We start from the raw sequence: 25,110 nt of genomic DNA on the forward strand, positions 1-25,110 counted from the left end.
AGGAGAATATTCCCTTCATTTTGTGCCGGCAGACTGATAGGAAACGGGCTGCAGCGTGAATACTCACACCCAGACCGTGTTCCACCTTCGTCTGAGGAAGGGTCTCGACCCCGAAACGTCACCCGTTCCTTCTCTCCAGAGATGCTGCCTGTCCCGCTGAGTTACTCCAGCATTTTGTGTCTATCTTCGATTTAAACCAACATCTCCAGTTCTTTCCTGCACGTGTTCCACCTTTGATTTACGACTGGCGCAGGGGCTAGTGGTTGGGGAATGGGACTGAATGTGACATGAGCTTTTGAACAGTGTGCTGCTGAGGTCTTCTTCATATGTTAACTCAAAGAAACTGTTCAGGAGACTAGCTTGTAGGTTTCTTTGCAGCAAATTCAATTGCACCAAAGTATTTTGTGGCCCTATCTGTGCTTACAACTCTCGTGTTAGGGGGACTTTTTAAGGCTTCTGTTTATAATCGGCATTCCTGGATCTTAGCTCTTGCTAAGGAATCTACTGTTAGTTGGATAGCTGGCCTCACCACGTGTGAGCCTGTTAAAAGCGTCCATTCATTCAGCATTAGCCTTGGGATTCAGCAATAGCTCCTCCTCTCCCGGAGATAAGACACTGAAGAAGGGCCCCGGCCCGAAACTTCACCCATCCTTTGCCTCCAGAGATGCTGCCTGACCCTCTGAGTTACTCCAGCACCTTGTGTCTATCTTCGGTGCAAACCAGCATCTGCAGTTCCTTCCCACGTTCACTGTGAGTGGAGCAGGAGGCTGGGCCACACTTGCGTGACCCAATGCGTTCAATACTGGAAGCACATCAGCCGTAAACACGGTTATTGCCATTTTCCCCTCAGCAATCATTAGAAACTGTCTGTAGTTTACAAACAAACAAAAAATACAAGAGCTTCTCATCTTGTGAAATCTTTGCCCTCAATGTACATTCCAGTCATAGTCTTTATAAAATTATTTCCTTACAGGAATTTGAAGTCTTTCCAGTTGCATTGCAATGCCCGAGACCTGCTTGCTGTCCTGGGAAGGGGATGTCCATTGATTAATGGTCTCTCATCTCCGCACTGGGAGACGGCTTGAACCTGGACATCATTGCATCTTAGCTTTGTACAAAAATAGAAACTCATTTTTGGGGGTGTTTTTACACCGGTGAATGGTGTAAGCAGGACCCCCATTCATTTGCTGCGGGCTTCCGTCTGGGGTGGGGGTGGGGTGGGGGGGGGGCGTCATTCAGCTCAGTGAAGCCTCGCACCATCTCTGCACTGCCCTCATGTCACAGAGCGCGCGGCTGGTGCAATATACCAACGGCGTGCAGTCAGTCCGCCCTCCGGTCCTACACACTTGTCGTGGCCCGCGTAACTTCGCTTTATATCTTGTAGGAGGAGGTGATGGGGTCCGAGAGAGTCAGCTGTCCGTTGGGGACCACCTCGTTGCCGTCGTCCTCCAGCAGGCCCGACACGTCGGCGTTGGGGATGCTGTCGTGGTAACTGCTGAAACTGATGTTGTCTTCCTTCAGCTCGATGGTCCAGAAGGGGGCGTTGAGCTTTCGGTTGCGGTACTCGCGGTAAACGTAGACGCCCGCCACGAAGCCCATGAGGAGGACCACCACGGCAATGATGGCCACCAGCACCACGATGTTGAAGCGGGTCCAGGAGATTTCCGGGGCTGCCGGGGCTGCCGTGCTCTCTCTGCCCTGGGCCGTGCTCTGTGCCGTCAGCTGTACTGGCTGCTCGCTGCTGTTTGACACTGCGGTGACCGGCGGGCTGGTGCTGCTACCCGTCTCCGTGGAGCTCGTGGGAAGCACTGTGGTTAACTCTGCCGTGGAAGCACAAGAAACACAAAGGGTTAATAAACGCAGTAGGAGCAGAGGGTGTCAGGGTCTTGCGGAGAAGGCAGGAGAATGGGGTTAGGAGGGAGAGATAGACCAGCCATGATCGAATGATTGAAATAAAACTATTTAACAATGATAAAATGCCTACCTGTATCCTAATGCTACAGTGGCCCTGAGGGGCCCAAGCATTTGTGTCAGCCCTCACCACTATCACATCAACCACACAGCCTGTTATCTCAGAGATCGCAGGCTGTTAGCAGCATTGCCTATTCATTATGAATAATGGATGAACATTTCAAAACAGGATGTTTATGAAACAATACAATATCATCACGGACCCGGGTTCGATCCTGAATACAGGTGCTGTCCGTACGGAGTTTGTGCCCTTTCCCGTGACCGCCTGGGTTTTCTCCGGGTGCACCGGTTTCCTCCCACAGTCCAAATTCGTGCAGGTTTGTGGGTTAATTGGCTTCGGTAAAAATGTAAATTGTTCTTAATGTGTAGCGTGTGCTAGTGTAACGGGGATCGCTGGTCGGCACGGACTCGGTGGGCCGAAGGGCCTGTTTCTGCCCTGTATCTCTAAACAAAAAAAAAGTGAACATCACACTTAGTTTAGTTTTAGTTTAGAGATACAGCGAGGAAATAGGCACTTCTGCCCTATGAGTCCACGCCGACCAGCGATCCCCGCACACTAACATTATCGGGACAATTTACAATTTACAATTATACCAAGCCAATTAGCCTACAAATCTGTACGTCTTTGGAGTGTGGGAGGAAACCGGAGCTCCCGAAGAAAACCCATGCAGTCACGGCGAGAACGTACAAACTCCACACAGACAGCGCCTGTAGTCAGGATTAAATCCAGGTCTTTGTCACTGCAAGGCAGCAACTCTACCACTGTGGCACTGTGCCCTCTGAAGCAGGTGAGCACTAACATGAATTAAATGTGAATTACCTAAGGGACCTGCAAGCAATATCTGGCCAATGCGCTCTGTGACTCTTGCTGCAGAAGGGTTGGGACCCGCAGGCTCCTTCACTAGCTGTTCATTGTGCAATAAAAGCTGCAGGGCCAGTTAAACCAGGCCTCGTTCCAAATTATCTCACTTCACCAAGGTCACAAGAGAAATAACAAATACAGTCCCGTGAATAGCACATCATTATAGTGACGATCATTTAGCAATTTAATGCAATTATTAAAAATACTTTGTGCTGACATTTGAAACTGAAACACAATGGATGGATGGGGCCGTGTTGATTTTGCGATGTCGGGAGTGAATTTGTGATGAGCCATGACTTTACCAGGCTTTTAAAAGCATAAAATTAAATCCACCATCCACTTGAAATCGGCCAATGTCCTCTAAATGAGTCTATTATTCTTTATAGTCAGCTCACATTTAAAGACAACTGGGCAGTAATTGGATTAAATACAACGTGTTAATTGATAATACAACACGGCACAGTGGCGCAGCGGTAGAGTTGCTGCCTCACAGCGCTGCAGACCCAGGTTCGATCCTGACTATGGACGCTGTCTCTACGGAGTTTGTACGTTCTCCCTATGATCGCGTGGGTTTTCTCCGGGTGCTCCGGTTTCCTCCCACACTCCAAAGACAGTACAGGTTTGCGGGCTAATTGGCTTGGAAAAAATTGTGAATTGTCCCTAGTGTGCACAGGACAGTGTTAGTGTGCGGGGATCGTTAGTTGGCGTTGGCCGAGGGACTTGTTTCTGAGCTGTATTTCTAAACTAATTGTGAATGACTTTGCCCCAGTCTGTGCAGCAGTTACTCTGAACCACAGATACCTTTGCAGAGAGCTTGTTCTCCAAATCAACGCCAGATGTGATAGCTGTCTCCTTGCTGGTGAACCTGCACTCTGCCCGCCCGACTGTAATGTGGTCATTTAGCCACTCCGTCGACTCCCCTCAGAACAGTCTACACCAGTGAGAGTGTCGTACTTTATCATGGTGAGAAAGCCCATGACACAAATTGAAGTACTGTGACTGAGTTCTGGTTCCTGACCTCCTGTATTCACCATGTAGTGACGGAGGGTGAAGTCAACATAGAACATAGAACAGTTGGGTACATGCCGAATATGATGCTATTTTAAACTAATCTCCTCTGCCTCTCCAAAGTGAAAGAATCATAGAAACAGACCCTTTGTCCCACAGCATCTATGCCGACCATCATGCCTATCTATATTAACCCCACTTGCCTGCATTAATTCCACACCACTCAGTACCCTGCTCATTCAAATCCTTGTCCTGATACCCATTAAATGTTGTTACTGTTCCTGCCGACTGAAACCAACTGGATACCGACTCATTCTGAAACCGACTACTCTTTGTACTTGTTCAAAAGGGAACTGCAGATGCTGGAATATCGAAGGTACACAAAATTGCTGGGGAAACTCAGCGGGTGCTGCAGCATCTATGGAGCGAAGGAAATAGGCGACGTTTCGGGCCGAAACCCTTCTTCACGTCTGAAGAAGGGTTTCGGCCCGAAACGTCGCCTATTTCCTTCGCTCCATAGATGCTGCAGCACCCGCTGAGTTTCCCCAGCAATTTTGTGTACCTACTCTTTGTACTTGCCCTTCAGTTCTACTGTAAACGCCCTCCCTCTAACATTGGACTTATAGCATCGAAGTTGGGAGGTCATGTTGCAGTTGTATCAGACATTGGTGAGGCCGCATTTAGAGTATTGTGTTCAGTTTTGGGCACCGTGTTATTGAAAATATGTTGTCAAGCTGGAAAGGGTACTGAGATGATTTACAAGGATGTTTCCAAGGCTAGAGTGTCTGAGCTATAGGGAGAGGTTGAGTAGGCTGGGACTCTATTCCTTGGAGCGCCGGAGGATGAGGGGCTATCTTATAGAGGTGTATAAAATCATTTGAGAAATACTGTAGATCGGGTAGATGCACAGAGACTCTTGCCCAGAGTAGGTGAATCGAGGACCAGAGGACATAGGTTCAAGGTGAAGGGGAAAAGATTTAATAGGAATCCGAGGGGACCTTTTTCACATAAAGGGTGGTGGGTGTATGGAACAAGCTGCCAGAGGAGGCAAGGACTGTCCCAACATTTAAGAAACAGTTAGAAACATATAAAATAGGCCATTCGGCCCTTCGAGCCAGCACCTGATCATCCAAAATCAGTACCCCGTTCCTGCTTGCTACCCATATCCCTTGGTTCTGTTAGCCCTAAGAGGTATATCTAACTCTTTCTTGAATATATCAGTGTGGGCTGGGGACTAGTGCAATTTGACAAGTAATGGCTGGTGGGTTGCAGGGATTGAACGATATAACACGGGTGGTGATTACTGGGTGAGCTGACCCTGACTGTCACCCCAGCAAGGGCTGCGCTGTGCTGACTGCTACAACAGTGATCTCCACACTAACCTCGCTGAGATTATTCCACTGAACACAAAGTGCCAGACAGTGGCAGGACAGTTGCTGGCATGAAGAGCCGCTCGCTGCAGCATCTTTGAAGTATTCCCCGATGGCCCTGAGCAAATGTCAGCCGTGTTCACACAGCATGCTGCCTGCGCCCAGTGTTTGGTGGTAAACAAAGATACGCTGGGGTTGGGTTGAGGCGGGGGGGGGGGGGGGGCAGGGCTGCAGTGAAGAGCAGTTCCTCACCGCTTCTGTTCAATACCTTGTGGGTAGCACGGTGACACAGCAGTGGAACTGCCACCTGGCAGCGCCAGAGTCCCGGGGTTCAGTCCTGAATATGGGTGCTGTCTGTGCAGAGTTTGTACTGTGGCTTCCTGCGGTTTTCTCCGGGTGCTCCAGTTTCCTCCCACACTACAAAGACGTGTTTGTCAGTTAATTGGCTTCAGTAAAAGAAGAACAGTAAATTGTCCGTAGCCTGTAGGGTAGTGCTTTGTACGATGGACTCGATGGTCGGTACGGACTCGGTGGGCCAATGGGCCTGTTTCCGTGCTGTATCAATAAACTAAACTAACCTTTAGGAGTTTTCAATGCACCTCCCGCTCCTGGTATGATTTCCCACAGGACCACACTCTGGGCAGGTGGGGAGGGGGTGGTGTGGGTGCTGGGGCAATGAGGGCAGGGTTATAGGTTACACCATTGGACTGTGGGTAGGTCGGGGAGGGCACTGCCAGTGTGGTGTAGGCAGCGTGAGAGGTCACTGCCTGTGGCCACACTGCGTCTCTTGCCCAGAGTATGTGAATCGAGGACCAGAGGACACAGGTTTAAGGTGATGGGGAAAAGACTTAATAGGAATCTGAGGGGTAACCCTTTCACACGCGTATGGAACAAGCTGCCAGAGGAGGTAGTTGAGGCTGAGGCTATCCCAACATTTGAGAAACAATTAGACAGGTACATGGATAGGACAGGTTTGGAGAGATATGGGCCAAATGTTGCAGGTGGGACTAGTGTAGCTGGGACATGTTGGCCGTTGTGGACAAGTTGGGCTGTCTGGTCTGTCGGGCCTGTTTCCATGCTGTATCACTCTATGACTGCGAGTAGGGTGAAAGGGCATTGCCAGTACGTTGTGGGCTGGGTCAGAGGAGAGAGTGGATACAACATGGAACCGTTCAGCACAGGAGCAGCACCTTGTATTTTGCTCAGGATTCCAGCACCTGCAGTCTCTTGTGTCTCGGCATCAATCAGCATGTGTGGCTAGGGACAGGGTCAGGGTGAGGCACTAACTTTGTGCCAGAGTCCAGCGCAGACGCAGAGCGGCACAGTGGCAAGGCTGGTAGTGCTGCTGCCTCATAGCGCCAGAGACCCGGGTTCGATCCTGACCTCGGGTGCTGTCTGTGTGGAGTTTGTTGGTGCTCCAGTTTCCTCCCACATCACAAAACACGTGCGGGTTTGTCGGTGAATTGGCCCTCTGTAAATCGCCCCTCAGTGTGGAGGGAGTGCGTGGGAAAGTGGGACAACATGGAACTAGTCTGAATGGGTGATCGCTGGTCGGCATGGACTCGGTGGGCCGAAGGGCCTGTTTCCATGCTGTATCTCTAAACTAAACGTCTCAGGCACGCTGGACTGCTATTAGAATGTGCTTCAAGTGGACAGGACGTTTGTGGACAGAGTGTGAGGGTTTAGTTTATTGCCACGTGTACAGGGGGCCCATAAGATCATAAGTGATAGGATCCATTCGGCCCATCAAGTCTACTCCGACATTCAACCATGGCTAGACACAAAATGCTGGAGTAACTCAGCGGGACAGGCAGCATCTCTGGAGAGAAGGAATGGGTGACGTTTCGGGTCGAGGCCCTTCTTTAGACGGGCCTTTTTGTGTCTATCTTCGGTATAAACCAGCATCTGCAGTTCCTTTCTACACAGCTGATCTATCTCTCCCTCCCATTCTCCTGGCTACTCCCCATAACCGTGATGTGAATGCTCTAGTGGGCAGACGTGCCGATCAGCAGCCGCAGTGTGTGGATCCTTACCCAGGCTGCAGTTGTGTGCCGCTGCGTCACCGCGGTAACCGTAGGCGCACTGGTCGCAGTGGAAGCCGGTGGTGTTGGCGCTGCAGCTGAGGCAGCGGCCCGATTCAGAGTCGCAGATGGGCAGCTTGCTCTGCGGGTCACTGTTGCCGCTGCAGTGGCAGCGCACGCAGATGCTGTCCGAGTTGTGGTAGCCGTCCGCACACTCATCGCAGTGCACCCCAAAGTAGCCCGGCAGGCAACCGTCGCACACCGCCTCGCCCAGCGCTGTGGAGAGAGGAGAGAGAGAGACGGGGTCATTCACCGTTACCCAGGGACACAGACCTCACAGTGGCTCCAACCCCACACTGAACTCAGGCCCATCCACGAGGCTGCTCCCGACGACCCGTCACACACCGCCTCGCCCGGCTCTGTGGAGAGTGGAGGAGAGGGAGCTGGGGCCATTCACCGTTCCCCAGGAACACAGAGCCCCTCCCCACACACAGATTCCAGGCACAGCACTTGGTTATCCCAGCCCAGTCCACTCCACCCTGGACACCCCCACCCACACACACCTCCATCACACACATACACACACACACACACATATACACACACACCCACACAGACAGATACACACACACACACACATACACACACACATATACACACACACCCACACAGACAGATACACACACACACACCTCCATCACACACACACACCCACAATTACAGATATATACACACACATACACACACCCCCACACAGGTAGATACACACACACACACACACACCTCCATCACGCACACACACACACAGATACCTCCATCACACACATGGGTCTGTCCCACTTAGGTGATTTTTCAGGCGTCTGCCGGCGATTGTCAAGTTGCCGGCAGTCGCCTGAAAAACCAGCAACTGGAACGGCGACTGTCAGAGTGGAACACACACACACACACACACATCGCAAAGGCAGGGACCAGGGCAAGCGGGGGGAGCGCTGTCTGAAATTCACACGGTGCAAGGCGATACAGACACACACCGCAATGAACAGGAAGGTTGCCGCTGTAGTTAAGACGGCTAGCACAGTGTACGGTAAGTCCATTAAAAGAGGGGGGGGGGGGGGAGAAAGAGGGAGAAGGAGTGGAGACAACTGTTAAGAAGCCAGACAACTTTTAAGAAGCCTTAATACACGGCTGTAAAGCTCGGCGGACATTTAACATTAACGATCGGTTATCCTTGGTTCTGAAGACTACTGCTTACGTTTTTTTCCCCCAATGAGCCAATGAAATTCACTGGTCAGCATCGGCTGCAACCAACAAGAACCTCTGAGAACCTTCGACCTCCTGGCAACCCACCTACGGCTCGAGAACTCTCGCTACTCTCCATGGCGACTTCATTCTAGTCGCCGCTAATTTTTCAACATGTAGAAAAATTCTCGGCAACCATAATGAGGCCGCGACTAGTTCCAAGAATGCGGGAACTCATTCACGACCATGAAGGCGACTCCCCGGCAACCACTCTCCGAACATGTGGCTGCATAGTCTCCTGCAGTCGCCTAAGTGGGACAGGCCCAACACACACACACACACCCACACAGCCACATATACACACACACACACGCACACTTGCATCACACACACACACACACACAGCTCAATCACACACACAGAGTGCCAGTGTTCTGAAGGGGCTACTCCTCAAGTTCAAGTTCGATCGGGACGGTGGTGTTTCCCTGTCAGTTTGCTCCTGATGGTCCAAGATGGTCCAGGCAGCGGACGGTCGATGGTCACACCAGAGTCGGCTGCCTGCCCCTCCTCCGGGCCTAAGTCCGCGCTCGCGTGTCCCTGGAGAGGGAGCAAGCGGTGTCCACGGAGGCTCTGTAGACCCTCCGTGACCACTAGTTGCTGCGGGGAGGGTGATTTGTAGATAAAGATGTTACTATTGTGTTATGATGATTGTCGAATGTAATGTGACTATTGAAAGCCTTTGTACCTTCTGGTACACTGTAAATTGCAATTACTGAATAAAGTCCTTGTAAGGAAAATAAAAAGTGCCGGTGTTTGCATGTTGTGTGACATTGTGGCCAATCCTCACCCTTCTCATTGAGTTGTGTTTTTGAAGCGGACGTGTGGGTTGATTTTCCTGCGGCACTCTTGCCAGCATGGCAGTCGCTGCTGTGCCTCAGATTCAGTGTGAAACCCACTGTGGCACCAGACGTCTGTGGGAGTTGAGACCCGTCTGCCGTGTTATAACACTGGGTAGTCAGTTTGCCAGCACTAATTACTGCAGGGTTGGCCACAGCAGGAGAACGGTAATCACAGATTTCAGCCCACAGAATAGTTACAGCAGGGAAGGAGGCCATTTGGCCCTCTGCGTGTGTACTGGTTCTCTGGAAATGCAATCCTACAATCCACCATCAGCTCACTCCCCCACCATCCACGTGGCTGACTTCCCCCTAGATCCCTCTCTAACTCCCTGGTTAACACTACCATCGAAACTGGCTCCACAACTCCATGGGGCGGCACAGTGGCGCAGTGGAAGATTTGCTGCCTTACAGCGACAGAGTCCTGGGTTCGATCCTGACTACGGGTGCTGTCTGTACAGAGTTTGCACGTTCTCCCCGTGACCTGCGTGGGTTTTCCCCGGGAGCTCCGATTTCCCCCCACACTCCAAAGACGTGGGGTTAACTGGCTAGGTAAAAATAGTAAATTGTCCCCAGTGTGTGTAGAATAATGTTAGTGTGCAGGGATCACTGGTCAGCGTGGACTCGGTGGGGTGAAGGGCCTGTTTCTGCGCTGTATCTCTGCACCTCACTACTCACTGCCTCAATTACTTTTGGTTCCAATTTTGGATCCAATTATTCAGAAACACCATGGATCCCATGTGTCCTAACCTTCTGGTCACCTTTCACACCTCCCTTATCCCACATAGTCTATCCTTCTGGTCTTTTCTCACAGCCAGTTTATTCCACCCCACCTCCTCCGATCTCCACTTTCAGTCTGAAGAAGGGTTCCAACCCGAAACCTTATCTATTATTTTTCTCCAGAGATGTTGCCTGACCTGCTGAGTTACTCCAGCATTTTGTGTCAATCTACATTCTCTCCTTATTTACAGAAATTTAAGTTTTAGAGATGTAGCATGGATACAGGCAATTCAGCCCACTGACTCCGCGCCGACCAGCCATCACCCATACACTAGTTCTATCCTACACGCTAGGGACAATTTACCAAGGCCAATTTACCTACAAACCTGTAGATCTTTGGAGTGTGGGAGGAAACCGGAGCACCCGGAGAAAGTCCACGCGGTCACGGGGATAACGTACAAACTCCGTACAGACAGCAACCCATAGTCAGGATGGAACCCGGGTCTCTGGTGCTATGAGGCAGCAATTCTACCGCTGCGCCTTTCTACCTCCAGAGATTACTGCAGTTTAAAAATATCAAATGTATTAATTAAGTTAGGCAGTCGGGATTTTAAACATCTTGTAGGCCAACAACCTGCCATTGACACCAACAGCAAGGAAGATATGCAAACCAACACCTCTTTGTTTACTGCTATAATTTCACCTCAAATATATCAAAGATTTCTTTCAAAGTTCGGTAACAGTATATATTTTATCCTGATATCTACTGCTATTTCTCAATTTTCCACTTGAATTACTTTTCTTGGCGAGTGCACTGACATTAAACTGTCAAAGAGTAACTTTCAAAGGATTGCTCTCCAAAGCTTTTGACGAGTTTAAAACTGAGAGCTGTGTTCAGTGAGCACAGTTAATCTTGTTTTTCGCGTGGTTACTAAATAACGCCAAATAACGTCCCTTGTGTTTTGGGCGTGGGAAGAACAATATTACAGTTCATTGCTGTTTTTCACAAAGTGGCAGTGCACAATGCCAGATTATTGACTCAGAGTCATACAGTCCCTTCGGCCCAACACCTCCATGCTGACCAAGTTTTACAGGTGAGCTGGAACCATTCCCTTGAACTTGGACTTGTCCCTCCAAACCTTTCCTATCCATGTACCTGTCTAAATGACTTTTAACCACCACCAGTGTGTTTGTTTGCCTTGACAGCTTTCTCTGGCAGCTTGTTCTACGTACACATCAACCCTCGGTGTGAAGAGATTGCCCCTCAGGTCTCGTTTAAATTCCATCTGCCAATCCTTGGCCCACTTCCCTGCTTGATCCTGATTCCTTTCGTACACATAGATATCCTCTTCAACGTCCACGATACCACCAGTAGTGGTGTCACCTGCAAATTTACTAAGTTCAAGATGAATCACCAGATCTTTAAGGTTAATTGGAGATTAATTTAGCTTAGTTTCTTATTGTCACGTGTACCGAGGTAGAGTGAAAGTTTTTGTGTTGCGTGCTATCCAGTCATCGGAAAGACTATACATGATTACAATCATGCCACCCACAGTGTACAGATACAGGATAACTAACACTTAATGTAAGATAAAGTCCAGTAAAGTCCGATATATCTCCACTTCTTTCTTTTTGTCTTTTTCCCTTTTGGGTTTTTTTGTTGTCAGGATCAAACCCGGGCCTCTGGTGCTGTGAGGCAGCAACTCTACCGCTGTGCCACCCTTACGTTGTGGGTGTTGAGGCACTTTACAAGCCTTGCTTTTCAGCATTGTTATGTGGAAGAAATTTTCAAAATACCAGTTCTGCAAGCTTTACATTTTTTTTTAAATTCACATACTAAAATCCACTCCAATTAATCTTGGGCAGCAAGTCTATTGTCCTTGTGATAAATAATTCTGCATTTGGGGCTTAATAGTGTAAGGTGACGGATCTCAGCTAAAGACAGCACTGGTAGATTAGATTAACAGTTCATTACACACAGCATTGAGGACTGCATCAGTCGTGAATGTTATCGGACTGACACCACATAATCTACTACACAACTCTTGAACAGCATTCAAGAGTTGTGTCAAAGGGAACAAGTTATTTTACAGTAATTTATTTTAAAGGTGATACTGAGCCCGCACCGACCAGCGATCCCGCACATTAACACTATCCTACACACACTAGGGACAGTTTACACTTAGACCAAGCCAATTTACCTACAAACCTGTACGTCTTTGGACTGTGGGAGGAATCCTAAGATCCCGGAGAAAAAAAACCACGCGGTCACGAGGAGAACGTCCAAACTCCGTACAGACAGCGCCCGTAGTCGGGATCGAACCCGGGTCTCCGGCGCTGTAAGGCAGCAACTTTACAGCTGCGTCACCGTGCTGCCCTTTAGTCTTTAACTAAAGTCTGGAAAGGTATGTTTTAAAATTGGAAAATAATCTCCGAGCATGCAGCCTTGTCCAGTCTGTTTCAAACAGATACCAGGATTATCACGAGTAAAGCACACTGCTTGGATGGAAATCCAGAAACTCTGACAGAGTAGTCAGATCAAGCAATGCCTGGCCAAATACCAGGTATAATTACCATCATTCAGCAAATTAGACTTTAGAGTGACAGCGCTGAAGCAGGCCTTTCAGCCCACCAAATCCATGCCGACCAGCGATCACACTGTACTCTAGCACTATCCTACACACTAGGGACAATTCACAATTTACAGAAGCCAATTAACCTACAAACCTGTGTGTCTTTGGAGTGTGGGAGGAAGCCAGAGAAAACCCACACTGTCACAGGGAGAGAACGAACAAACTTCGTACAGACTGCACCCGTAGTCAGGATCGAACCCGGGTCTCTGGCGCTATGAGGCAGCAACTCTACCGCTGCACCACTGTGCCGCCCATTGCCTCTCTCCTGGCCCGCCTGCTCTGAGGGACAGTTGTAAACCAGGTGGGTTTCTTCACAATCCAGTTGTTTCAGGGTCATTGTTACTGAGACGGTGCTTTTCATCCATTCCAGATTCACTTCATTGCTTTAATTTAAATGAACCATTGCATTGAAATCCTGTCAGTGGATCAATGACCCACAACTCTGCCTGACCTCCTGGACTGAATTCCCGCATCTTCACCCACGACACCAGGTAAGAAGGAAATTGCCTTAACATGGCTGACTATGTCTGCACGCCAAATCACAAAACACTTATCTATTTTCCAAACAAACCCCCCCCCCCCCCCCCTCCTCACCGATATCCACCTATCACTTGCCAGAAAACAAAGACACGGAGTGCTGGAGTAACTCAGCAATTTAGACTGCAATTTGCTCATCTCTGGAGTACATGGAAAAGTGACATTTTGAGTCGAGACCCGTGCTCAGAAAGAAGGGTCTCTGAAAAGTCGCCTATCCATCTTCTCCAGAGATGCTGCCTGACCCGTTGAGTTACTCCAGCACTGTCCCTTTGTGTATTAACCAACACCTGCAGTTCTTCGTTTCGAATCCAATGAAGGGTCTTCTGTCCATTCCCTCCACAAATGCTGCCGACCCACTTAGTTCCTGCAATAGGAGACTATTGCCACAGGTCACAACATTTTGGGCGCTGTACAAAATAATTTTTGGAGAAAAGAGAAATTGGTTGGGAAGAAGCTCTTTGACCTGCTCTCATCGATTCGAATCCATCTTTCTAGGAAAATCCTTTGGTGAGGGATAGTCACATTGGCAGCAATCTGCCAATTGTGGAGCAGCTAAAATCCCCCAGGCTTTCATGTGTCAATGAGATTATTTCATCTCTTCGCCCAAATCTGATGCATGTGGGGGCAGGGGCAAAGATGTCAAAAGAATTTAATCAAAGAATGAATTGAACAACCAGAGATAATTACACACTGTCATTAGCTGCACAGCAGCGAGTATCATTGTTCTGTTATCCCCGAGTCCTATTTTGCTGAGTAGCCTGTTAGTGTCATAGTAACACTGAAGCTGTTTTATATCCGATCTACGCCTGGGCAACACTAGACGTTGAACAGTCTTTGGGTAAGTGGTGTTATCCTGAAAGCTCTATTGATTTGACTGTTTATCGTGTGGCCTGGAAATGCCTGGTGTCTCGATGGGACGACAGGCATTCAAACAAGCAGCCCCACGTCCCATTCAGGCAAAACCAAGCAACCTGGCCATTTGTCCTCCAGCCACTAAATGCTGGAGTAACTCAGTGCGACAGGCAGCATCTCTGGATAGAAGCAATGGGTGCCGTTTCAGGACGAGACCCTTCTTCAGGCTGAAGAGTCCACTTTGTGTCTATTTTTCCAGTGAACACCATTTACAGTCGGTTCCAGGGCAAGGCGGGAGTGTTTTCTCCGGAATGTTCCAAGAGGTGTGTCTCATGGGAAAGACTTTACTGATGCACTTCTGAAGCTGAATCCGCATGTATCAGACAGCCAGCTCCAGGCAAATGCTCCGGGAATGAACATAATCACCTTTAACTTTGATGGAGGCTATTGTCAATGGAGCACAATAGAATAAACAGCACATTTCATGGCCAGACATTTCAATACTGCTGAAGTGGTTGGAAATTTAAAGCGACTCCCCCTTTGTTAGCAAGATGGATATGGAAAAAAAGCCCCCTTTGCAATCGAGACCAGGAAACTGTGTAGTGGTCGAAGATAAGACACAAAAAGCTAGAGTAACTCAGCGGGTCAGACAGCATCTCTGGAGAAAAGGAATGGGTGACGTTTCGGTTTGATACCCTTCTTCAGCTGTGAAGTGGTCACAGCTGACGAGATGCCCACGGTCTCTGCACAGATCGAGTCTCCAGATAATCCCAGCTTCTCAGCCAAAAGATCATGGCTCCTGGCTTGTTAAGTGGCAATATTGTCTGGTTATTGCCAGTTATTAAACTGTTATTGACAGTCATTGGACAGCATAGATGCATTTTAGGCAGTCAGTGGGCAATAACGGCTTGTCATTGTCGGCTATTAGACAGTATTAGGGAGTTTTGATGACAGGATTGGCCAGTTATTGATAGTTATTGGGCAGTATTGGTTGGTGATTTGTTTGCAGCACAGTAAAGTGTTTGCAAAAATCCTACAGGGAGCCTAGTGAGGACAAGGATCATTGCAACAGAGGTGGAAAGAGATAGGAGTGAAGAGAGGGGAGGAAGGAGGGAATGGGAAGTGGAGGAGGGAGCAGTAGAGTTGCTCCCTTACAGCGCCAGAGACCCCGGGTTCAATCCTGACTACGGGTACAGTCTGTGCGAAGTTTGTACGTTCTCCATGTGACTGTGTGGGTTTTCTCCGGGTGCTCCGGATTCCTCCCACAATCCAAAGACGTGCAGGTTTGTAAGTTTGGCTTCTGTAAATGAACCTCAGTGTGTGGGATAGAACTGGTGCATGGTGTGATCTGTAACTCCAAACTAAAAACTGGAACAAAAAGTGAATTTTAACCTCAGGCCCACATAGTTTGCACGTTGCTAAGTGCAAACGCACTGTGATGCAAGGAAGGTCGGAACAATGAAACATTAATAGTATAAAAAACTATTTTCTTTGCAGCTAAGGTAATGTTAAGATCTCACAAATGCTTATTAAGAGATGTAATTATTAGTTAAATAGTCACTGAACTAATTACACTATAACTTTTCCGTTGCTTAAATAAGCAAACCCATAATTGCCATTGCTGTCTCCTCCTGCTCCCCTGGAGTCTGGCAACTTGTCAGACCAAGTCTCCAACCCAGTACATCCATTTTCAACCTCACTGATTTATCGCTGGGGAAAATCAATGGGAAATATCAATGCCGACACACATTCAATACATTAGCTGTGTGCGTCTTGATGTTTAGACTGGTGCATCTATATCTTGGTACAAAACTAGGAACATCAAACTAAAAGCAAATGTGTAGGAAGGAACTGCGATGCTGGTTTACAGCGAAGATAGACACAAAGTGCCGGAGTAACTCAGCGGGACAGGCAGCATCTCTGGGTATAAGAGATGTGTGATCTTTTTGGTCAAGACCCTTCTACAGACTTTATTCAAGCAAATGTTGCCTTTGTTGGAATTCTGAAATATAATTAGAAAGTACTGGAAATCCTCAGCAGGTCAGGCAGCATTTGTGGAGATAAAAATAAGAGTTGCCTATACAGGTCCTCCAGAGATGCTGCCTGACCCGCCGAGTTGCTCCAGCACTTTGTGTTCTATTTGTAGGGGAATGTTGATGTCTAATCTCCACAGTCTAATAAGTCCACAGTATGGAATTGTTCTGTTCTGGATATGAAGCACAGTGGCACAGCGGTAGAGTTGCTGCCTTACAGTGCCAGAGTCCCGGGTTCGATCTTGAGTATGGGTGCTGTCTGTACGGGGTTTGTACGCTCTCCCCGTGAGTTTACTCCGAGAACTTCGATTTCCTCCCACACTCCAAAAACATGCAGGTTTGTAGGTTAGTTGGCTTGGTATAAATGTACAAAATTGTCCCTAGTGTGTGTAGGAGGGTGTTAATGTGTGGGGATTGCTGGTTGGGGCCTGTTTTGCACTCTAAACTAAACTAAAGAGTGATTTCAGATCCGTTCCTCTGCAGAGCTGGGGAGGGTTGATAGTTGAGCTCAGCGGGACAGGCAGCATCTCTAGAGAGAAGGAATGGGTGACATTTCGGGTCGAGATCCTTCTTCAAACCCATTCCTTCTCTCCAGAAATGCTGCCTGTCCCGCTGAGTTACTCCAGCATTTTGTGTCTACCTTCGATTTAAACCAGCATCTGCAGTTCTTTCCTACACATTGCTAGTTGAGCTAATCGGCAGAAATCCAGCACAGCAGCTGCAGCCGAGACACCGGGTTCAAGGAGTCGGCTGTTTAATCTGCTCAGTCGGGAGGTCTGAAGCTTAATGAAGATGTTTATCTGCCGCGCTGAGTGGCAGTGAGGACAAAGAGAAGTTGTCTTGTGAGGTCCGTGCCAAGTGAATGTTAGGAGCTCAGCGAGAAGCCGCCGCTCGCTGACGAGGTTATTTGCTGCACGAGCATCAGTCACAAAGGATCAGAGCTTCTCTGCAGATTTACAGGGGCTGAAATTGTTCACGCCAGTAAAACAGCAATCAGTCCCATCAGCCATCAAGGCGGCACGGTGGGGCAGCGGTAGAGATGCTGCCTTACGGCGCCAGAGACCCGGGTTCGACTCTGACTACGGGTGCTTGTATGTGCGGAGTTTGTACGTTCTCCCCGTGACCTCCGTGGGTTTTCTCCGAGATCTTCGGTTTCCTCCCACACTCCAAAGACATGCAGGCTTGTAGGTTGTTTAAGAAGGAACTGCAGATGCTGGAAAATCGAAGGTACACAAAAATGCTGGAGAAACTCAGCGGGTGCAGCAGCATCTATGGAGCGAATGAGATAGGCAACGTTTCGGGCCGAAACCCTTCTTCAGACTGATCGTAGGTTAATGGACTTGGTATAAGGTAGATGCGCTTGGCTTGGTGGTGGAGGTAGATACGATAGTGGCTTTTCAGCAGCTTTTAGAAAGGTACATAGATAAGCAGGGAATAGAGGGAAATGGATTGTGCCCAAGTCGATAAGAGATGGTCTTGGTACCATATCCGGCACAGATATTGTGGGCCGAAGGGCTCATTCTTGTGCTGTACTGTTCTATGTTCAATGTACCCATTCACATTGTGTAGTACAGGTGAAATCAAAATGGCATTCAGACTGCAACTTCAACCACAAGGTTGGTTGTACAGGACAGATACAGGCACTTCGGCCCACCAAATCCAGGCACACTGTGTTGCACATCTTCTTGAATCCCATTTGCTTGCACTAACTCTGAATCCTTCCCTATTTATCACTGTCTAAATGTCTGTAACATGGTGATTGTATCTGATTCCATCAACTCCTCTGGTGTCATAACGAAACAACTTTTATATTCTGTGCCTCAACCTGTGAAGGCAACCATGTCATATCCTTCTTCACCAAACGTGTGTTTATTTATGTTGCCAATTTCAGGACACTGTGCACTTGCACCGCCATCTTTCTTTGTCCATCAGCGTTGCTCACTATCCCACCACTTACTATCAATGTACCACCGTAACTGCATCATCTTGCACTTGTTGGACTTAAATTCCATCTGCCGACATTCCATCCAATTTGCCGTCTGATCTATATTGTGCTTTAGCCTTAGACAACCTTCCTCACCGCCCACAACACCACCAACTCTTGTGTCATCCACAGACATAGCACCCATACCTTCTACATTCACATAATTGTAGTTGATATAAACATAGAAAATAGGTGCAGGAGGAGGCCATTTAGCCCTTCGAGCCAGCACCACCATTCATTGTGATTATGGCTGATCGTCCCCAATCAATAACCCGTGCCTGCCTTCTTCCCATATCCCTTGATTCCACTAGCCCCTAGAGCTCTATCTAACTCCTTAGAGCTCTATCTAACTGTAAACATCAAGTAGTAGTATAGTAGTATATCTTTATTGTCATTTTCCTGAGTACTCACATACCCAGAGGAAACAAAAAAACGTTGCTCAACCAGTGTCCATTCAGTGTGCAGTAAAAAATAAATAGAAATAAAAATGACAACTGAAGGAAGGTTGTATATTTTTACATTAAAAAGGGCTTCTAAAGATCCCGTTATACAAAGTTTAATATTGCGAGTAGCTCATTTTGGGCCCATTATATCGCGCAGTATTTTTCTGGGCATTTGAGGGCACAAATCTACCGCAATGTGAACGTTCTAAACCAGCGCGTTCCACAGGGACCCACTGGAAAGCTGATTTAAATGGGCATTTATTTACAGCAATTGAACACTGAATTCCTTCCATTTGGCCTATAAATTAATGTAAATGAGATTTAAAAATCATGTTTTATTGTGAATTATTTGTGAATATTATTTGGACATTTAGGCTATTTAAAAATGTTAATCATTTATTAAGAAATGGATAGATGTTTAGATCTAGTAATTGAAGTCTGAAATTAGCTACAATTAGGTAACTAACTAATTATATGCTTTAATTTCAGGTCATCCAAGTAAGATTATTTTATATTTGTTTCAGAATGCTTCAATCTATGATAACTGATATATCATGAACAAATTAAACACTCTACTCTCTACTAAACATCAACAGGCGTTCCGATCGGCAGCGGCACGACAGTGGCTCTGCTGCAGTGTGTCCAGGTTGGTGGTTGGTGCGCGATACTTTGGCAGGGGGCAAAGTCCGTTTATCAGTCTTATAGCCTGCGGGAAGAAGCTGAGGAGCATCCTGCTGGTTTTGCAGCTAATGCTCCTGTACCTCTTCCCAGATGGCAGGATGGAGAATCGTGTCCCATCATCATCGATCCCTGCGGCACACTACCGGAGACTTCCGATTGGAAAACCATCCTTCCACCACCACCCTCCTATCATCAAGGCAACGTTGGATCCAATCATCCAGCTCGCTTTCAATCCCCTATGCATTAATCATTTGGACCAGCCTACCGCTGGAGACCTTGTCAAATGTCTTAGTGAAGCCCATGTAAAAACGTCTACCAGGTGGAAATATACTTTCAAGAATCAAGAGTTTTATTGTCCTATATCCCAGATAGAACAATGGAATTCTTACTTGCAGCAGCACAACAGAATATGTAAAGATAGTACACTGTAAACAATATAATAAAAAAGAGCCAAAAGTTCATTGTGTGTATATATACACATACTCACACACATACATACATATACACACGCACACGTGTATGTATAATATGTATTTTATATATATCTATATTACTAAAAGTCTGATCTTGTTCGGTTTTGGCCCACTGTGCTGCGATTTCCGAGAGAACGCCTCCACCAATGGCCGTCATTTTTGGCCACCTCGCTCAGAGCCCCCCTCCGCCTTCCGGTACCAGAGGATTTTTCCCATCAATGAAAAATCAGAGAGATATTAATGGGTTTTTTTAATTCCCCATTCTCTCTGCTGCCCCCTCTGGCGGCAGAAGGAGGGACTATAAAACCCGGAAGTGTAGTGCCTCACTCAGTCTCTGCCACACCCAGGAAGCGAGAGGGTCACGGCTCTCTGAGCTGCGAATAACACTGAGCGCAGGTCTACTCCACGGTGAGTCCCCTCGATGCGTGTTCACAAAATGAATTTTGGTTGTCGGGTGGCCGCAGCCCAATTGTTTGCCTCGCCTTTATAAAAGTTTGTGTTCACAAAATGAATTTTGGTTGCCAGGTGGCTGCAGCCCAATTGTTTGCCTCGCCTTTTTAACAAGTTTGTGTTCACAAAATGAATTTTGGTTGTCGGGTGGCCGCAGCCCAATTGTTTGCCTCGCCTTTATAAAAGTTTGTGTTCACAAAATGAATTTTGGTTGCCAGGTGGCTGCAGCCCAATTGTTTGCCTCGCCTTTATAAAAGTTTGTGTTCACAAAATGAATTTTGGTTGTCAGGTGGTTGCAGCCCAATTGTCTGCCTTGGCTTGGCTTTTAAAATCGGTGCAACATTTGGATGCCAGCCCAAGAATCCATTCGGACAATGTCTATACTAGCCCTCTGGAAACCAGTACCTTCGGCCCGCAACACCCATATTAGTTCAACAGACAGTCCCCCCACTGGCGAGCAATATTGGAATTGGTGGAGAGGTGGATTATTGCGTTGGTGACCAGCCTTCCCGTGTGATGCTGGGACCCAACGGGCCCCACTTAGTCTAGTATATAATACATATTATACATCCATAATATCCCAATATATATATCCCAATATATATCCCATAATATCCCAATACATATATATATATATATATATATATATACATAAACACACACGCAACGGGGGGTAAAACGACAAAAACAGACTTGGTTGGTAGTCCCCTTTCTGCGGAGTTTAATGTTATAATAGAGTGATTGTTTCTCCTTTCTTTTTCCTTCTTTTCTAGGGTCTACTTTCTTTCTTTACTTCCTTCTCTAACTTCTTTTCTAAGAGGCTTTCTTTTCTCAACACTCTCTTGCACCTTCACGACTCTTGCGCACTTTCCTTACTTCCTTTACTTCTATCTTTTTCTTAAAGCTCAAAAAATGAAGCGGTACAAAAAATGTATTAAGACATATGTGTTGTGTATTATTGTAACTTACCGTACTTCTAATAAAAATAATATTAAAAAAAAAATAAAATAAACACACACACATACGTACACATAAAAAACAAACAAGCAATAATAGTGCAAAAAGACAAAACCAATGGCCTCGTCTATGTAGTTCAGAGCTTATTTGGAGGTTGTAGTGTTTAATAGCCTGATGGCTGTAGGGAAGAAGCTGCTTCAGCTTCAGCTTGCTCTGATACAGATCAGGCATGAATACACTCACCCTTCCCTCTGACTACAATGGCATGATCAGCAGGTCGCTACTGCTAACCTTCAGGAACAGGTGCTGCAAATACATCACTTCCATCACAGCAGAACCGCTCATAGATCAAGAAACTACCGTCAGCAAAAACTGTCCGGCAAGCACTTAAGGAGCATTCATGCAAGAGCTGGCACTGTGCCGCGTTTAACTCTGCAGCGGCATGTCATGTTAAAGGGGGTTCTCTTTGCCACTAGACTAACGGAGGGTCAAACAAGTACCAGTAAATGACAAACAAGTACAAGTTTTCAGCTGGTAGACGTGGTCCACATGGACTTCACTACGACATTTGGCAAGGTCCCCAGTGGTAGGCTGGTCCAGGAGAAGGCACATTGGATCAAGTGGAGGTCTGTCCCTGTTGCAGGAAGGGTTTGGTGTACCTGACCCTCAGCAGAGTGCCGAGAAAGGAGCGGCTGCTGGAGGCAAACCCAGCGCCCGTGGAACTGGCAACGGCAAACGGTGGCAGCACAATACAATGTATTGCCTGGAGCTCCTGTCTTTCTGGACGAGGAAGCACGCGGAGGTTTTCATCTACCCCAGTGCGAAGCCGCAGCCAGAGGAAGGAGTTCAAATCCTCATCACAAACACCAGGGAATTAAATATAGACGCAAAGTGCTGGAGTAACTCAGCGGGTCAGGGGGCACCGCTGGAGGACATGGATAGGTGGCATTTCGGGTCGGGACCCTTCTTCAGACGGGAGTGGTGGAGGGGAACTGGAAGCAGGAAAAGACCAGGAAAAATCAGGGCCTGCAAAAGATGACATCAGTCAGGGTAGTTCCCCGATGGGCTAATTGGTGGCTAGGGACGGCGTGGTCCCAAGAGGGATATGTCAAGAATCAAGATTCAAGAGTGTTTTACTATCATATGTCCCAAACAGAACATTGAAATTCTTACTTGCAGCAGCACTTCTCACTTGCAATTCAATTCTTACTTGCGAACTGCGGATATCACAGAATATTAATAGCTACCTTTGCTGGCAAATGGACGACTTTTGTTTTATTACAACGATCCTTCAGCAAGAAAACACGATATAAAACACGTCAGCGGAATATCCCAGCAGAGATAATCAAACAGCTCGGATAATACGAGACATAAATACAATCAAGCCAAACTCAAGTACAATTGGTAAAGCAAAGGGGGAAGATACAGAGTGCAGTAAATGGTGCTCAGCATTGTAGCGCACCAGTTCCAGAGACAAAGTACAATGCCTACAATGGGGTACATGGCATTTGGAACACCTTATGGAAGGCTGATAATAGAGGGGAAGCGAGTCCTACCACTCTTTATAGCAAATGCTCTCTAATCCAAGCAGCATTTCAGTATTTCGAGCCTGCTTTGACCTCTCCTCTCTGTTTAGAAGGTGCTCTGTCTAACCTGTCGATCGTGGGTCCAAATTAAAGATAGCATTAGGTTTATCCAGAGGAACCAAAGCTTACAACTCAACCGTATGAACATTGAATTCTCCAATTCTCCACCCACAATAACCCCTCCTTCCCCTTACTTCTCCCACCCATGTGTCCCACCTGGACCCACACCTATTTCTCCTCTCCCCTCCACCTCAATTCCCTGCTCTGGATTCACAACTTGCAACTCTTCAATCCTTCTCTCACACCTTCTGTTTATCCATCTCTCTTGTCCAACCATCTACCTATCACTAACCCCCCCCCCCTCCCTTTTCCCACTTCCCCAGCCATCCAGTGTACAAATATATGATAAAGGGAATAACGTGAATATTGTTTAGTGCAAAATAAAGTCTAATAAAGTCTGATCAAAGATAGCCTGAGGGTCTCCAATGAGGTGGATGGTATCTGAGGACCACTTTCTAGTTGTTGGTAGGATGGTTCAGTGCCTAATAACAGCTGGGAAGAAACTGGTCCTGAATCTGCAATTCAGTGGTGCAGTGAAAATATATTTATTTATGTTGCACGCTATTGAGTCAGTGGAAAGACTATACATGATTACAATCCATATACCATGTCAAGTCAAGAGAGTTTATTGTCATGTGTCCCAGATAGGACAATGAAATTCTTGCTTGCTGCAGCACAACAGAATATTATAGGCATAAAAACAGATCAGATCAGTGTATCCATATGCCATAGAATGTATATATATATATATATATATATATATATATATATATATATACACACACACATAAATAAACAAATAAAATGCAATAGGCTGTTATAGTTCAGAGTTTGTTTGAAGTTGTGTTTAATAGTCTGATGGCTGTGGGGAAGTAACTGTTCCTGAACCCGGATGTTGCAGATTTCAGGCTCCTGTACCTTTTACCTGATGGCAGCGGGGAGATGAGTGTGTGGCCAGGATGGTGTGGGTCCTTAATGATGCTGGCGGCCTTTTTGAGGCAGCGACTGCTATAGATCCCCTCGATGGTGGGGAGGTCAGAGCCGATGATGGACTGGGCAGTGTTTACAATTTTTTGCATCCTTTTCCGCTCCTGGATTCTCAGGTTGCCGAACCAAGCCCGATGCAACCGGGCAGCATACCATACATAGACCATTTATTATTTGCCTACACCAAAATCCAGCCCTGCAGATTCGCCCATCTTTAACATCAACATGTCACTTTATGCCTCAGTCTACACTGCTGAGCACAGCCTGTCTTTGTTCCTGCAGTGTTCTCCTCTTAGCTGGGACTGGAAGCGACCGTGCGATTGGAAGTGTGAATCCTTCCTTTGCTACCCAATAATTAGCCGCAGATTAAGCTGTCTGCCATCGATGTTGTTAGGAGCCAATTAAGGTGACCCAGTACACCTCCTGAATGTGCAAAGTGCAACTGGGATTTACAGAGTTCTCCAGTCAGTCAGGCATTGAGGATTCACTGGTGCACTGAAGCACTCACACCAAACACATACATAGAGAGAGAGCCCTCAACAGGATTCTTTTCGCTGAGTTCTTTGGAAAGCAAACAACAATTTTGACAAGCCAGCGAGCATTATCTCAGCCAACTCCCTGTTTTCCTGCTCTGCAAGGAACAACCTTTTACACATTGCGGTCTTCATAATGAAGGTAGACAAAAGATGCTGGGGTAACTCAGTGGGTCGCGCAGCATCTCTGGAGAGAAGGACTAGGTGACCTCTCAGGCTGGGACCCTTCTTCAGACCGAGAGTCAGGGGAGAGGGGAACTAGAGGTATGAAAAGGTATAGAACTTTTCTTTAGTAACTTGTCAGTTTCTTTGTTGAACTAAATTAAGGCGCATGTTGCAATCAAAAGCGCTTGAACAATTGGTTGGGAAGGAAGCCAAACTGTAAGAAAGACGACTGCGTTAACCTGTGTCGCTGCTTAAATGAAGACTGCACTGTCTGTGAAAGATTGTTCCATGTAGAGAACAAACATCACCGCTTTACATTAAAGGAGTAAATATAGAATGCTATGCTGGCAGCAGAGTGCTGATGGTGTCAGTGAGTGGGGAAGAACTGTAATTTAGGTGTCCACTAGATATTGAAGCATATCCCCATAAACACAAAAGCAGCCTGAATCACCGCAATTACCAGTGATAACCTGCATTTATCCGCATGTAGATGGGCTAGCATTAACGCCGTCTCTATTTAACCTCCTGCTTTTGCTCCCTTGAATTGCCTCCTTGCTTTCCTCACCCTGCTAACTGCTATCTAAACATTTTTCATTTGAGTTCCACTCTGCCACATGGATAAGCGACAGGCATTTGATCACTGGAGTGG

The 25,110-nt window shown here is 47.2% G+C and overlaps 1 protein-coding gene across 1 annotated transcript in view; it reads right to left on the reverse strand.

The window, feature by feature from the left end:
* Positions 1-463: 463 nt before the first annotated feature.
* Positions 464-25,110, reverse strand: part of megf9 (multiple EGF like domains 9) — a 152,959-nt gene continuing 128,312 nt past the window's right edge. The window contains exons 5-6 of the mRNA XM_033049231.1: positions 7,245-7,508; positions 464-1,820 (exon numbers count right to left, since the gene is read on the reverse strand). Coding sequence (XP_032905122.1) covers positions 1,372-1,820; positions 7,245-7,508 — 713 coding nt within the window. The 3' untranslated portion in view covers positions 464-1,371. The remainder of the gene's footprint in view (positions 1,821-7,244; positions 7,509-25,110) is intronic.

This window comes from Amblyraja radiata, chromosome 32, assembly GCF_010909765.2.
Source record: "Amblyraja radiata isolate CabotCenter1 chromosome 32, sAmbRad1.1.pri, whole genome shotgun sequence".
Lineage (NCBI taxonomy): Eukaryota > Metazoa > Chordata > Chondrichthyes > Rajiformes > Rajidae > Amblyraja > Amblyraja radiata.